We start from the raw sequence: 15919 nt of genomic DNA on the forward strand, positions 1-15919 counted from the left end.
TCATTTTGGAAAATGTGGCAAGAAACAGAAACACCGGGACACCAACTCTTATATTTGACTTTTTAAGGACAGCACTGAGCTAAGAACTTTGTTCCCATACTGGGAATTTGTTCTCCAGCTACCACCTTCTTCAGAATTTGCTGCAGAATATGGATTAAACTTCATGTTTTCCTTCTAAGCACAAGGACATTTAATACAAGTAGTGTATTTTTCTATGAATATGGAATTAATACTTGTTTTTTCTGAGTACGCCATTTGCAAGAAGGGACTGTGGTTCTTCACAGAGAACAGAACAGCTTTAAAAATATGGAATGTCCAGCTCAGTGACCTTGTATTTATTTCTGTATCTATTTGAGACTTTTGTTTATTGTTTTGTTAGGATTTACATTTGTGTGGGAAGGATTTAAATGGTAGCGCTTGTTTAGATGACCTTGAGGAGGAGAGGACGGCTATTTTAACCTGTCCTCCTGTGCTCCTGACGAATCTGGACCAATAGAAGTTATGATGGCTGAAGGAGGGCACTGAGCAGGGTGACACTTTCCCTGGTTGACAGGGATGGAAATCAGCAGTGTGCATCAGCAGAACCTCTCTCTGGTCTGATTGTCATCCACAGGGACCCTTTTCAACAACTACCCTTCTTCCCTCCTTGTTCAAGGGCTTTCTGAAACGTGGAAGCAGTCTCCTCCTCACCTTTCCAGGGCTTTATGTAGGTGTCAGTCCCTGCACAGGGCATTAGTTCTGCAGCACAGATTGTCCTGCTGCCCATTAGTGCCTTTCCCAGACACAGCTGGGGTTCATGTGACACCCTTCATCTCCCCAAGGGAAGGACTCCTGCCTCCTCTCCTCTCCTCTCCTCTCCTCTCCTCTCCTCTCCTCTCCTCTCCTCTCCTCTCCTCTCCTCTCCTCTCCTCCTCTTTCATGAACATGCTGACTTTTTCCTTTGCAAATCATGCTCTCTGCCCATCCCTACAAACCAAGTTCCTTCACCCTGACCACTGCAAAAATGATCTGCAATTTCTGCATTCTGTTCATTATCACTATTTGTCATCTTTCTGTCTTGGGGATAATTTTCTTTAGGTTCTTGACAGGGATGTCAAGCTGTCTTGGGCAGGGATGAGCCAGGAGCTTTGGTTATGAAGGGAGGTAAGTGTTTATTGGTCCTTTGAAGCTGACATGTAACAGAATAACTCTCTGGCTCTGTAGCAGATTCCAGGGACAGACTGCCTTTCCCTTCTCCTGTATGACCTTTATCAAGAATTGTATCCTGGCCACTGACTGGTGAACAATACACTCCTTGCAGGGAAGGACTCGAAAAGATGTGGCATTTAAAAGATATCCTCTTACCAACAGTGAAATAAATAGAGGAAGTGAGTGAGATGTTGTAAAGAACCTCATAAGCTCACAAAAAACCCCATTTTTGGCACAAGCAAATGTAGGACTGAGTTTGGAAGGTTCATACCAGTAATCAGTAGCACTATGGTACAGTCAGTGAAAATGAATGATCACTGCTCCACTCTCACCACCCTAGGAGCCCAGGAGGATTTCCTATGGTGAGGAATATACTGTGCTTTTCAGCAATTCCCAACTCTCCCTGCCTTTTCCCGGCAACTTATCACCAGCCCTTCTGGAGGAAAACAGGACCTTTAATAAAAATCCCAGCCTAGTGTTTGCACACTTTAGGCAGTTAGTGATAAAAACCTGTCTTTCAAGGCTGTTTCTAACTTACTCTGAGGCACAGCAAAGGTCAAAGGTATGCTTAGCAAAAGTCAGTAATGACTTGGAGACATGAAACTAAATTAACATCTCACAATATATATGGCTAATCGAGAAGACACCACACAAAACTGGAGCTACTGCTACAAGGAGAAAACCTCTCCTAGACCAATACAATCTTCTGTAGAGAGCTGATAGCCCAAGGCTGGCTGGCAGACACCAGCCCTGAACTGGAAGCTGTGGGCTTGCACTGGCCAGAGGCTGTGTCTCAGTGAGACCCTCAGCCACAAAACTCAGCCCAGCCAACCTCTACTGAAGGCACCTTGGAGAACCAGGGTGAAGTGATCACAGGTAATGATGGGTGAGCTGAACCCCCTTCTTCCATTCAGTGCTTCTTCTTTGTGTTTTTTTTTTTTTTTTTAATTGGTGTCCCAAACACTAGCAGCTTGAGAAAGATTGCAGAGATCTTTTAAAGCTACAGCTTTCCAAATAAATGTGAATAATATTTGACAGCTTCTTCAGTTAGTGGACAACTAAAACACATTGAGAAATGACAGATGCAAAGACTTGTTTCCTCCTTTCAGATTATACTTTGTTTTGCATGTGTTGCTCAAAAGATAATGTGAGTGATAAATTTTGGTGGGTAAAATGGCTTGGGGCAGTGTCAGAAGTTTGAATATTTTTATTTCTTAATAATTTGTTTTGTAAAGGACAGCAGAAAAAAGCCTATGCATAATGTTTTGACTTCTAATCTAGTAGTGCTAAGCAACTTCAGGTGGAGTTTGTATTTGGTCATTGCTTTTGTGCTAACTCTTATCCCTAACAGGGATTTTGTAAGTTGAAAAGCTCTTCCATCTCTGTGAGACTTTGTGTTGCCTCCTGAAGGTGTAGTGGGTGTGTAATGTGGTGCATGACCAGCAGCCTGGTAATGGTGGGGATACCCTCTTGTGGGCAAGGGATGACAGAGGAGGTGGTGGTACCAGATGAACAACTTCAGCAAGGGAGAACCCCAAGCAAAACCAGCTGCGTGGAGGTGGATGCACCTGGGCATGCAGAGCACAGGACAGGCTGTTTGTTCAAAAAAAGAGTCATTCTAAATTCATATGTGCCTCCAACTGCTTAATACTTACAGGAAAGTTCTGCCAGCTTCTCAGGAGGCACAGCAGTGTTCTCCTAAGTTGTTGACACCAAAATGGCTGTTGTGAGAGGCACCTCTTCACTGAGGGCCTGGACTCTGTCAGCTATAATTGTGCTGCACGTGTGTCCTCCAGAGGCACAGTGAGAGATGTGAGGTACACAAGAGACAAAGGGTCACTGTACCATCACCACAGGCACACAAACAATGTGTCCTCAGAAACCCAAGTGTGTTTTTCCTGTTGGCAAAGAGGTTTCTTAGACCAACAAACAGATGGAAGTGCTATTTTGGGTCAAATGTGCCACTGCTACCACATGTCCTGGGTTACTTTATCCAGTCTGTGCAAAGGGTTACCACAAAAAGTGACAATTTTTATTGCCCCTGACAGTCTTGCAGAAGGAAAGGATCATGACTGGCACTGTTTGAAGTGTTATGAGGTGGAACTTCTGTGGCCCCTCAGGCATATCCCAAAATTTCTAGCCAGTTTAGCAAGGAGAGCAGGGCCAATGGTTTCTCTGTCTGTAAGCCGGATATTAACCATGCCTTCAAGAGTTCACATCTGAAGAGCTTAACAAATCAAAGCCCAAGCTGCAACACAGAATTTCTGTTGTCAGGGAAGAACTGTACAAATCTCTTGGTTGGCTTGATGACCAAAGTGGATATATATGGAAAATATGCAGGATGGTATTTGTGCTCAGTGGATCCCTCTGACCAGACAGGTGGGTGGTGTGTGCTTTATCAGAGCTGCTCCTGCTCAGGAAGGCAATGCCCTGAGATGATTTCATCTCCCAGAATCCGACTCCAGAACTAGAAGCTTCAGAAATCACCCTGCCACCTAACTATGCTTAATAGTTCTCATCTCCGTTTAAGGCACTGGGAGAAAAAAACAGACCAAACCAAAACTCTTAGGATGCAACACATCCCTTCTGCATGTCCAAGCTTACAAAAAAAAATAAAGACAATTTAAAAATGACATGCAGCTTGGCTTGTCTGAGAGTGCAGCAAATGGACAGGACAAATGCCACCCCAGGAAGTAGCTGTGCTACTTGGAATAGCCCCAGCACACCCTGGGGATGCAAGAAGGACCCCATGCAGAGCTGGGGGTCTCCAGAAGCCTGTGAGGAGCCCCCTGCTTTATCTGCCAGACAGGCAGGATGGGAGCAGGAGTTCACAGTCAGCAATTGCTTCACTTTGGACAGCATGAGTCAAGCTTTCCCTGGAAAGAATTCTGGAAGGTTTAAGCTTACACTCCCTATAACCACATTTGTACATCATCTTCTTATAGAGGAGAAAAATGTACATCTAACTATTATGTAGTTATGTATTTATACAAAGAAATAAATGGGTACAGAATTTTATAATATGTAGAAGCATTGTCACTATTTGTGGTACCTATTGATTTTCTTTTCTTTACTAGGGACTAACTTCAGGGTGAGGCTATTTTTTAATCCACTGTTTTATATCTTTGATGCAACATTTATACTTTTGTGACCCATGTATTTCCTTGACAATAAAAAATATGAAAACACAAACCAAAGGTGTTTCTTTCCTTTTTTTTCCATCCCATGTATTTAATGCTATCAGATGTAACTAATAAAAATTCACAGGCATATAAGATATGTACTGTGAGATTCTTCTTTGGTTTGTAGCATCAAATTGGTAGTAGGTTCAGACAACTCATAGAAAATAAAAAGTATTCTCATTTCTTCATATCTTAGAAGCAGAACATCTTGAAAATGATGACCTTAAAAGAAAATGTCATTTTAGAGCTTAAAAAAAATTAAAATACAGGTGTCCTGTTACAGTTAAGGTTGGAATTTTCAACATGTTTTTCAGAGGTGGGTATGTCTATTGTCAGACATAGCAAACAAACTATAGAACATATAGAAACAGGGTAACAGACTGTCAGCTGGGCTTCTTGGCAATGACTACTAATTTATACCAATTTAAAATGGATGATCATATTTATTTTGCTTCCTTAAGAATGATTGTAGCTTTAATATTGCACTTGGAATCTTGTATTTCTGACATGCATGCTGCTTTCCAGGAGAGGGCAGTCCGTACCCAGGATCAGTTGCTTTCCATCACACTATTAATCCAAGGAATGTAGTTGGAGACTCTAACATAAACACCAGGTTTCATGGGTTGGGCACAGCCAAGGCCCCAAGAGGTGACTCCATGTTGGACAAATTTATCTTGGTCCCGGCAGACTAGAGGTCCTCCACTGTCCCCCTAAACAGAAAAAGAACAGGATGATTCCTTCTTGGACAGACCCTTCCACAGGAGGCACAGAAATAGAAGTACCTCCTACATGCAAAGGACACAGGAGTTATAAGGAAACACTGGAATTCCAGCAAGACAAGAGTTTTCCATGCATTTTGCTGAACACTTTTATATTCAAAGCTCTTTTCATGTCACCCAGGTACTACATTTATTTTTGAAGTAAGGGGATTTATTGAAAAAGAATATGATTGCCCTTGTTAACTTAAACAGTGCTTCCTCAGTTTCTTTTCTGAGCTCTTCACGGGTTTCTGTTATTGCTAGATGATCCTGTGGCACTGATACGTGGAAGTTCATCATTCCTTTGGCCCTTGTTTTGCCTGCATGGCACTGCATCCTTCCTTGACTGCTAACTGAGATGCTGTTAACTGAGCTAGCTTGGACATTGGAGGTAATCTGGTTGAGGCTAGCAAGGGGGCCTGGGAAAAGAAAATCAGACCTTTTGTCATTCTAAGTTGGCTTCCACACACCTGACTTGTGCAGCTGTGTGTTCCCACGTGCTCTGGAGTTCAGGCTTATCTGAAAAATTTCCCTACTTTGCAGCAGCAGACATGGGAGCAGGGAAAGAGAAGAATCCATGGGCATTTCACTGCTCAGATACATGTGGTGTGGTAACACCCCAAGGATAATTCTGGGCCTCTAAAGCCCAAAAAGCAATGCCCTATTTGATCTGAATGTGCGTACAAGTGACTCTCATGCTGACAGACTTTCTTACCTGGCAGGTATCTGTGCCTCCATCAATATTCCCAGCACAGAGCTCGTGCTTTTTAACTCTACCGTTCAAGAATTCAGGGCGGTTGCATATTTTATTCTCAATTACAGGAAAGCCAGTTTCCTTTAAGTAGCCCTCACCAGGAGTACCTTTGGAAATGAAAAAGAGACGAAAAAAGAATGAATGACAAAGGTAATTATCATATTCACAACACACAAATATCAGGATATGGATAAGCAGTAAAATCAGCATAGTGTGCACTGTGCATACACTTCCCAGGCCCAATATGAAGATATACCAAAATCAGCAGGCATTATCATCAATATTATGGTACTTATAACCTTCTACCGCCCACCACTGACCTTCCTGCTCTCACAGTATATCCATGTGGATCCAGTACCCACAGATACTTGTGGGAGCCATTCCCAAGCCATTTTATTTCTCTATATCTGAATTTTGTGTGGAATAAATTAGGTAGGAAGCAAACAGTAGAAAATGGCATGGTGCGAAAAGAGGCAGAGAAGGTACCAATGCACTTCTGAACCAAGACAGAGTGAGAGGTTTTGAAAATGAGGGATTTATTTGTTGAGATGTTAACCAGCCTGGTTGGGAGGAAGAATCAATCAAGAGAATGAGAAAAGTCACATTTGTGTGATTAAGAGATAACCTAAATCTAGAAAACTTTCCATCCAATTGGGCAAAAGCCCACTTTGGGGAAAAGCATATGGACTGAGAGAGAAATGACTCCTTAGCTCTGCTTCTCCTCTTGTAGCATCTATTTAGAGGGTTTCAATTTACATGGCACTGAATGAATTAGGAGAATCAGTGTCAGAGAGACGGTGGGAAGTCTGGCAGCACCTGATTAATTTTGATGAAACAAGTTTTTCATCAATAGCTTGCGTGGGGCACAAGAGAGGGCACACTTTTTTACAAGTATATACCAGTCTGCAAACATGGAGCTTTTAAATGTGTCAGTGCTGTCTCACCTTTTGTGTCTCCCCAGCCCGTCACATAGCACTCCTCTCTTCCTCCTAACACAGAGTTTTCTTTTGGTAAACAAACTGGGATTACATGATTATTAATGACTGCTGGTCTGGAATGAACAAAGAGGAACAATCATTAGCACAATTATACTTAATACTAGGTTCTAATTCAGGTTTCTAAAAAGATTTTATACACATTTAGCCTTTTATCATTTAAATCCTTCGTTTCGTTTGAGTTTTTTTTCTGACATGCAAAATTGCTTTTTAGGCTCTAAATCCACAGAAAGTGATACACAAAAGAGAAAAGTCTGAAATGGAAAATTATATAAAAAGAGCCAATAATAATCTAGGAGAATGCTTTGAATTAGGCTAATGCATAGCAAATAGAACCTAATTAGAAATAATTTAGTGGTATTTGTAAAAAATAGATATATATTTTATATATATAGGTATAATTTAGTGGTATTTGTAAAAAATAGATATATATTTTATATATATAGGTATAATTTAGTGGCATTTAACACCTAGGTGTTAGATTGCTCTTTCTGCATCCAGTCTGATTTGAAATCACTTTCTGTCAGTACACTGAGCACACAGCAGAAGCTAAGTCCATCTGACTTGCCACCTGACTTGCCTTTGGGTGCAGCAAAAGGTCATTTAGAAGACCACATTTTTAATCTGACCCCGTATCTGTTTCAGACATGCACTGCAGCCACAGCACTGAAAGCCCAAGCAGCACACATTCACATCTGCTGGCAGCTGCATGGACAAATTCCTTTTGATTGCACAGTTCCACAGAGGGCATTTCCAATGAATGAAAACAGATGCAAGAGGGGCCATACTGGGCATTACATCAAACTCTTTGCCTGCCCACTGGCCAGCCCTGCTGGAAGAGGAAATCTCCCCACCACAGCATGGAAACAGCATGGAGTGGCATCATGCTAATGTTGCAGGTTCCAATCATCATTACCTTATCAAGTATGTAGAAACACAGACTAAAATCTCCTCTAAGCATTACCTCCTGCTATTCTGCTGCCACTGCCTCACCTTGCAGCAGCTGACACCCAGTGCATTTCCAGCCTGGCTAACTGTCCCCAGCCCTCCTCCCCTCCCAAAGGCAGCCTTTCCCTTTCTATAACCCCAGAGCCTCTGCAAGGAAAGAAAGAGGGGGTCTCCAATCACTAATTGAACACAAAGTACGCAGAAACACTCATTTCTACAACACCAGCAACCACTTTTTAGTCATCTTGTCTTATCAGAACAAAGGAGTGCTTCAGGGAAGAAGGTACCTGCTCAGTTTGAGCAGAGCAATATCTGCTCTGCGTGGCTCCTTGAACAACTTCTCTACATCACGGATTTGTACTGACGGCTCTGTTGCGACTTCTCTGTGTAATCCAAGGTACACTTTATAAGCAGCTGGTCGTGAGGACCTATTGGAAATGATTGCACATGGTGAGCTGATGAATACACAACCAGAACAGAGACCACTTTCAATGTTACTGAGCACCTTGCTCTGTAAAAGCCAGATAGCCAGCTTTGGAGTAAACTTAATCCCTTATAATGGCACATGAAATCAAATCGGCAGGAGGATTTATCACTGTCACTCTGCTTTACAGTCAAAATTCAGTTTTAATGAATGACAAATGGACTTGGCTCAATTCTTGACTGCTTGCAAGCTGTTTGCAACCAGCTTGGGTTAGTTATCAGGTCTCTTGCTTCTCCTGGTTTTTTTCTATCTTGTGTAAGAAGTTGCTGGTGGAGACCATAACAGATACTTACTTTTCTAAGCAGTGGGCAGCAGTAAGAACCCATTGAGGATCTATCAGAGTTCCCCCACAGAAATGCAAGCCATAACTGTAATAGAGCAAAATGTCATGAAAAGGGCAGTGGTTTAAGATGGGGAAGTTAATCCTACTGTAATTTATCAGATAATATTTCCAACATGTCTACCTTTACAAACTGAAGACATTACTCCACAATTTCATTAAGAAATGTTTTGCTTTCCTAGAATAATGCTTCTTACAATGATAGTAAGAGTCTGTGGACATTTTTAGGAGGCCTTGTATGAAAACACCTTCATCAAAACAAACAAAGATCTTCATTCTTAGTCAGTGTTTCTATTACTGGAAAAACCCTGTGTGCAGTGAGGTTCACCATTTTAGAGATTTTGACTTTTTCTAGCTCTAATCACAGTCATAAAGCTCTGCAAGTGGCCTTGATTACCAGTTTTATTAATAATTTTGCCAGTAGGAGCAAATGTTTACATGGAAGGACTGATCAAGAGGTGTACTAGCCATACTGTTGCTTTTATTCGTTGGAAACTGACTCTGTTATAGAATATAGTGACAGATTTAAAGTCATTCTGCCTTCTACTGAAAATGTTCTTGAAATTAACAATTAACAATTGATTTGTCACAAAATAGAGTGTTCTTGGTTGTCTAAACAACCTTCTTTAAGAATAGTACATACAGTGTTTAGCCTTGAGCTATGTTTAAATTGAAATCAAGTTTAGAATGCCTGAACCACTTACTGTAAGACTATGAGAGGCCAGGTTTCTTTGCATGTAGAGTCCAATGTAATGGGGAATAACCATACCTGGTACGGAGGCTGATCTGCCAAGGCCAGGAGTGTGGATGTGAAATACACCCTGCAACAATCCTTTGAGCACACAGTTTTGGCCTGAACTTGGATTTCCCACATTCATACTGAGGAGGAGCTTCAGAAAAGAAAACAATATCACTGTAAGGAACTTAAGTGATTTGCTGTATATTCACTATGAACTCGGTGAACTAGAAGGTGAACCTGTTACACTGTTACATTTGTCACTTCAGCTTCTGATTCTCTTCAAGGAATTCTATACCATACATCACATATATTTTGTTAGGTTACCTTCTTCTGGAACACCTAAAAATGCCTAGTAAATTTTTCTTTTTCACATACAGTTCTCAGTGGCCAGCAAATTACACACAAGGAGCTCTACAGTCAGATAGAAAAAAACCCAACCGAACAAATCCAAAACAAAAACAGAAGAGGAGGAGAAGAAAAAAGAGAGAAAAAAGAAATAAAGTCTTCCATTATTTTTAAATTGTCTCTTATGGACATCAGCAGTTAAAACACCAGAAGCTGATGTTTTAAACAGATGTTTTAAACTAGTCTTGTGAAATTCTAAGGCTGTCTCTGAGGAACAAAATTTTGTCAACTCTTATTTTAGGATCATTTGGCACTTCAGATTTCTCTGAGTTATTGAAAAAGTAGTTCTTATTTGGCCTTGGTGAACTGAGTCTTATCAACACAGAATTTAGAATTTTGTCAGCAAAAAGAGCTAACTAAAGAAATTAAAAGCAAATGCCGTGTTTCCTCTGTTCTTTAGATTACCTTCTCAACAAAAAAACAGTACTAATTTAAAGAAGAAATGGATTATCAAAATACAATACAATAGTGATGTGAAAATGTGTTGTGAAAATGTGATTTTTTTTCCTTAAGAATCTCAGCACAACACGTTCACTGCAGTACTACTTTCACAGGTCCAATGTGTTTACAACAACAATTTTCTTTTTCTTGTTTGCTCCGCTTTTGGGCTTTGATCTGAGCATATTTTCTTCTGCTCACTGCTGAGGGGATAAAGCAGCAAGAAAGTCACCCTTCTTTTGAGAGCTACCTCTCTTCCTAGCATAGCTTTTGTTGTTGATAGACATGAAAGGACTGGAAACCAAAATGTTATAAAACTTTATCATTGTACACTTTGTTGCACCACCTCATTCAGAGCTTGATCACTACTAACAAAGACAAAGGGCATTTGGTTAAACATTTAGGGTCAGATGCATTTTGCAGATACTAGATATGGTACAATATCAGAGGAGGGACAATCGGGTTGTCATCTAGGACAGAACCAGAGGCACGTGAGAGGGAGTGCAAAGATTTTGCTGGTATAAGAGCGTGCCTTGTTCAGCAAGGCCACACACAGAGTTATGCCAGGAGATTGGGCTGGGGCAGGGGAAATGTCTGCTGGAACTGCCCATTTTGAAACACATGACAAAACCCCATAAGCTTCAGTGGCCTCCAAATCTTGTGGTGCATTTGGGGCTTTCAAGGAAGACCAATCTTAGGTCTTCAGACAGAGACCCTGAGAACATCACTTCCCAAGAGCCTTAATTTCTTATCTATATCTGTTGCACTTAGATCAGTCTTTCAGACTAAACACCAAGTACTCTCCAGCTGTTATAAAGAGGTACAGGAAAGGGAGACAGTAGTCTTTAAGGGGAAGGGAGACACTAGTCTTTAAAGGAATAATTACGGCACTTGGGAATGTCACAGTACTCCCAGGCTTTTCTTGGGTCTGTTGTGTAGCACCAAGGTCCATTCACATCTCCATCAGGATTCCTGCAATACTGTAACAAAGAATAAAGGCACCAGCTATTAACCAGGGAATAAAAAGGCCAACCAATTAAAGCTTCAAAATAAAATAAAATAAAATAAAATAAAATAAAATAAAATAAAATAAAATAAAATAAAATTTGGGAAATATTTTTTTATTTTCATTCTTATAAGTAACTTCCCATTCCTTTTGTCAAATATTATTTTTCATTTTTCCATTTGCTCTGGAATTTGGAAAAGGATAATAAAAATCAGATTTCCTCAAACTGCCTTCAGACATTAAGCTTCACTAGGGCAACCTTGGATCCCTGAGATCTCAAAAATTGGGAGATCTTGTCTTTGATGAAGTTTTCTAAAGCACAGAAAATATTTACTCCTGCTTTTCCTACAGTTAATAGGAGCAGTAGGATCAGTCCGAGGTCTTTCCACATCCACTCTGGCTGCATGACTCAGGGACAGGAGAGTGTTGTGTAAGCTGCTCTTGCTCAACCTGATGATGCCTGTGGTGGTGCAGGGCTGCAGTGCTCCCCCTCATGCAGGTGCTGAATCACTCTCTGGGCTTTCCCTGGGCATGCTGACTGATCCCTGCTCAGCACACACACCTCACACAACTGCATGCCACCAGGTATCTTTTCCAGTTCCCTTCCCTATCCTGAAACATATCCCATGTCTTAGAGAAAATATATGCTACTAAGAGCCCCTGACAAGTGCAAGAACCAAGAATTTATGACAGGCAGCTTTTTAGAGACAGTTTCCCCAATCTGGAATTCAAAACAGGGTATGTGATGCCATCAAAGAATTGACTAAAGCAAGTTCTAAAGTCATCTACCCCGTAAAAAATAGTTCAAGCTGTAAGCATCAAACAAACTCTTTGAATCACATGCAAAGCTTGTCACAAATCAGGCAAATACTGTAAATGGGATGTTACAAGGCTAAAGAGCTGGTGAGTACATTTTTTAGGACTTGGGAGACGAAGATTAGAAAGGAAGTTTGCCTTCCAGGATGGTCAGGTACATGTATAGACCTGAATAAAGGGCTGTGGCAGAGGCTGGAGGGCTGAATGGGAATTACTGGGGCATGGGGGGCTACAATCCATCAGCTACACATCTCAAGGAACTTGCAGTGAACATTGGATCCACCACATCACCTGTCCCTGGTACCACTGAAACCTATGAGCCCAGGTGTTCTTTCTGTCAGAGGAGACAGAGGCCCTGCCCACAGACCAGCTCTGGCTGGTCCTCAGTACTGAGGAGAAGCAGGTGCCCATCTGAAGCCCCTTGGATGTGCTGCAGAAGCATTCAGTGGAGCTTCTGGGCATCTCTGTGTCCCACAGTGACCACACTGGTCATGGCAGCAAGAACTATCATGATCAGGTTTTTGGATTGAACTGAGAAAAGAAATTAACAAAGACCTGTGACCAAATGCTCACTGAGGGACCCTGAAAAAGGCAGGCAAAGCTCCATGACAACAAGTATTAAATGAACAGTTGTTTACATTTTTTTCCAGGCCTGCTCTTGGATGAGTTGTGGGAGTGAAATAGTCGTGGCTGTGAGGTCTCTGAGAGCTCCACTCCTGACAAGTCCTGCCCCTTGCAGTTTTTGCCACTGTGCCACGGTAGTCTACACCATTTTCAATAATGCACTCTGTGAAAAATGAAGGAAAGGAAATGGTTGTTAGCTGTGAGCTGTTGGGCCGCATCCATACTTGATGGTGATGAAGCAGAGATAAATTTGAGGAAATACCACTACAATTTACACATCCTACATATTATGTAGATGAGGAAATAAGGGCTACATAGTCTCAAGGATTACTAACAATGATATTTTAATTTCCTTGCATCTTAAAAATTTTCTTCATGATCATGAAAGTCATAAATAAAAGAAGCTTACATTTAGTCAATCCTTCAAGACTCCAGAAATCAGGTCTACAAATACCATGCACTCATAAAGTATTTCCCTTGCAGGCACTGATATCTGTCCAATGCCACATTTTACAGTAGGTAAAACTCAGTAACACGTATTCAGCCAAAATTATTAACCTTCTAACCAGTGAAACATGTCATAGCAAAAACAAATTAAAAAAAGAAAGCTGCAGAACTCTAACCATCTACTGCATAACAGAGTTGCATCTGAACTGAATCAAAAAAAGACACCTGTCCTCTGATGGTAAGTGGAACCCTAGAAATGTGAAAGCATGGCACAGGAAAAGACTTTTTGGAGCAGGTGTCAGCAAAATGCCATCACTGCTTCATTTTCTGTCATTGTTAATTGCCCTCCCACAGCAGAGCCATCTGCTTCCTCATGTTTCCAATATTGCCAGATGTAGCAGGTAAAAGATGTGATATTTGCCTAAAACCTAATGCAGAAACCCTGCTATAAAATTCTACAAAAATGCTCAGAAAATTAAGAGCGTGGATACAATACTGTATTAAATTCTGTTATTTAGAGTTTCCTGTATTTCATCCTCATTAAATTCTTGAAGGTGTTTCCATAAAAACCAGCTTCCTGGTTATGAGCATTTCTGGGGAAATGCTGAAAGTATTCTCACCAGGGTTTGCTTCCTCTGCTGTCTGAGGAGGCTTAGGTACAGTCTGCAGCCCCTGGTCATCACACTTCTTCAGGTCACAGTACTCCCACCTCACGCTGGGGTCGGTGGTGTAGCACCAGGGACGGCTGTCGGCATCCGGGTTTCTGCAGTAATTTTGGCTCAGGCCCCTGCAAATGCAAACATATTATATTCCTACCCATGCCATTGCCCTGGGGAGAGCTCACAAGAACACTTTAGCAAGCAGATCTGCTTCGGAGTTAGCATATACCATTTATCATGTGCATTCTGTCATGGCCAGTTGAAATTGTCTTTACAGCAGAAAGAAATCAGGACACATACATTAAATATTTAAATATGCAAATACTTATTCAGTGATTAACACTTAAAGTAGAATATAATGTAAAAATCCAGATAAGTAAATACAGACATGTATAGCAAAGATATAATTTATTTTTTTCAAATATGGCAATGGTTTTAAAAAAGGAATAGTTTTTTGCATTTTGGAAAAAATAAGTGATAAATATTAGGAATAAGAAAACAATCTATCCCTTCTTCAAAGTTTTAATGACTTGCAGACTAGGAAGCAAAGACTTAAACTCATGAATAAATTAATGCATAGAAACAATTCATTTAGCATAAGGGAAAATTTATTATAACTATTAATTGCCTTAGAAGCAATGTAGAAACACACAGTTAATTAGTCTAAAGTATAATAGTGGCACCTGTGGTTTCTTTCAAGATGAAGTTAATAAAAAATGTTTCCATGATAAAAGAAGAAGAAAAGGAAGGGATTATTTTTATCTAGTACAATCCCTTCCCAGCTTTATAATCACAGTTGTGCAATGATGATGCACATCAAAACAAGTTCAATGGAACGACCACTGCCCAAGGAAAGCCGGATGGGAGGCACACGTACGCGTTGGGGTAGTTCTTGGCCGTTTTGTTGTGCCGGTGCGGCGACATCGAGCTCCAGGCCTGGCACTTCTTCCCCGAGCGAGTGAAAGAAGCTGTGCCACGGTAAGTGACCCCATTGCCCTGATAGCACTCCTCAGTAACCTCAGCCTGCTCAGGCACATCCACAGCTGCAGTGAATAACAGAAACCAATCTCTTGCATCTTAACTCTTTGACATTGATGCTTAAGCATAGAAAGACAACAGAAAACAAGAAGCCAGAGTATTTAATTGACCACCACATCATGCTTTCTGTAACAGAATCCTTCTCAGACAGTAGATCAAAAGGAAGATTTCAAAAGATGCTTGCAAAAATTTCATTATATGCTAGATTAAAAGCACTTGTACTTAATTTTACTGTCATACATGGGGATTTATTTCAGATAACAAGCCAAATATTCAGCATACAAATCAAAATTTTTCAGGATGGGGGCTGCCTGTGTCTTTGCCATACCACCTGTGTGTGGAACAAGACTACCTTGTGTAAGGAGAGTTTTCTTCTTATTGTTTTCTATGGAGTCTTGGTTCAATGCTCCTAAATTATCTTAGATTTTGCTACACATTCAGTTATTAAGGAACTGGCATGTAAAGCTAACTAACTTTTCCATGGAGCATTTAAAAATATAACAGTGGAGGTAACCACCACTGGGCAAAATGAAAAGATTCTTTTACAGCAAAATATCCTGATCTGAGGCAGCAGCTGACTTAAAACCTTCTGCACTTGGCTGCCAGACTGTACACACCAGTGTGGGCTCCACATCACACCCAGGAGCTCAACTAGACACGGCAATGCCCACAGTGACAGCAGCAATGCAACTGAGCAGAGTCATAGGAGATTTTTCAAAATGAACCATGATGACCCTTCACTTCCACTTGCCTCCTGCTCTTACCAGGGGCCTCTGGCTTGGCACTGTCACAGGAGGGGATGTTGCAATATTCCCACCGGGCAGTTGTGTTGGTGGTGTAACACCATGGCCTCTTCTCACCATCAGGATTTCTGCAGTAGTTTTCATCTAGGCCCCTAGAACAGAAAACTTGGCTGATAAAAGTCTCTCTTGGAAATCTATTAAAAGTTATGAACACATGGAGAATCTCTTGCTGCCTAGTTTAATGTTGTATTTACTGATGCCATTTGTCACATGAATAATTGCAATTCGCTGGTGTTTTGTATGTGCTAAACCAGATACCTGCACAACTGATGAATGAGTTAAGAGACTGTAATAC

At 41.0% G+C, this 15919-nt stretch overlaps 2 protein-coding genes across 3 annotated transcripts in view; one reads left to right on the forward strand and one right to left on the reverse strand.

Moving 5' to 3' along the window:
* SLC22A3 (solute carrier family 22 member 3) overlaps window positions 1-4515 on the forward strand; it is a 30291-nt gene extending 25776 nt beyond the window's left edge. Inside the window, exon 11 of the mRNA XM_005488084.4 lies at window positions 1-4515. Within this exon, the coding sequence (XP_005488141.1) occupies window positions 1-58 (58 nt within the window). The 3' untranslated portion in view covers window positions 59-4515.
* Window positions 4387-15919, reverse strand: part of LOC102061612 (plasminogen) — a 23631-nt gene continuing 12098 nt past the window's right edge. For both annotated transcript variants that reach the window (XM_074537777.1, XM_005488083.2), the window contains exons 9-19: window positions 15586-15716; window positions 14661-14826; window positions 13745-13911; window positions 12692-12840; window positions 11118-11211; window positions 9419-9539; window positions 8603-8677; window positions 8113-8253; window positions 6827-6933; window positions 5844-5989; window positions 4387-5080 (exon numbers count right to left, since the gene is read on the reverse strand). In XM_074537777.1, coding sequence (XP_074393878.1) covers window positions 4919-5080; window positions 5844-5989; window positions 6827-6933; window positions 8113-8253; window positions 8603-8677; window positions 9419-9539; window positions 11118-11211; window positions 12692-12840; window positions 13745-13911; window positions 14661-14826; window positions 15586-15716 — 1459 coding nt within the window. In that variant the 3' untranslated portion in view covers window positions 4387-4918. The remainder of the gene's footprint in view (window positions 5081-5843; window positions 5990-6826; window positions 6934-8112; window positions 8254-8602; window positions 8678-9418; window positions 9540-11117; window positions 11212-12691; window positions 12841-13744; window positions 13912-14660; window positions 14827-15585; window positions 15717-15919) is intronic.

This window comes from Zonotrichia albicollis, chromosome 3, assembly GCF_047830755.1.
Source record: "Zonotrichia albicollis isolate bZonAlb1 chromosome 3, bZonAlb1.hap1, whole genome shotgun sequence".
In the NCBI taxonomy this organism is placed as follows: domain Eukaryota; kingdom Metazoa; phylum Chordata; class Aves; order Passeriformes; family Passerellidae; genus Zonotrichia; species Zonotrichia albicollis.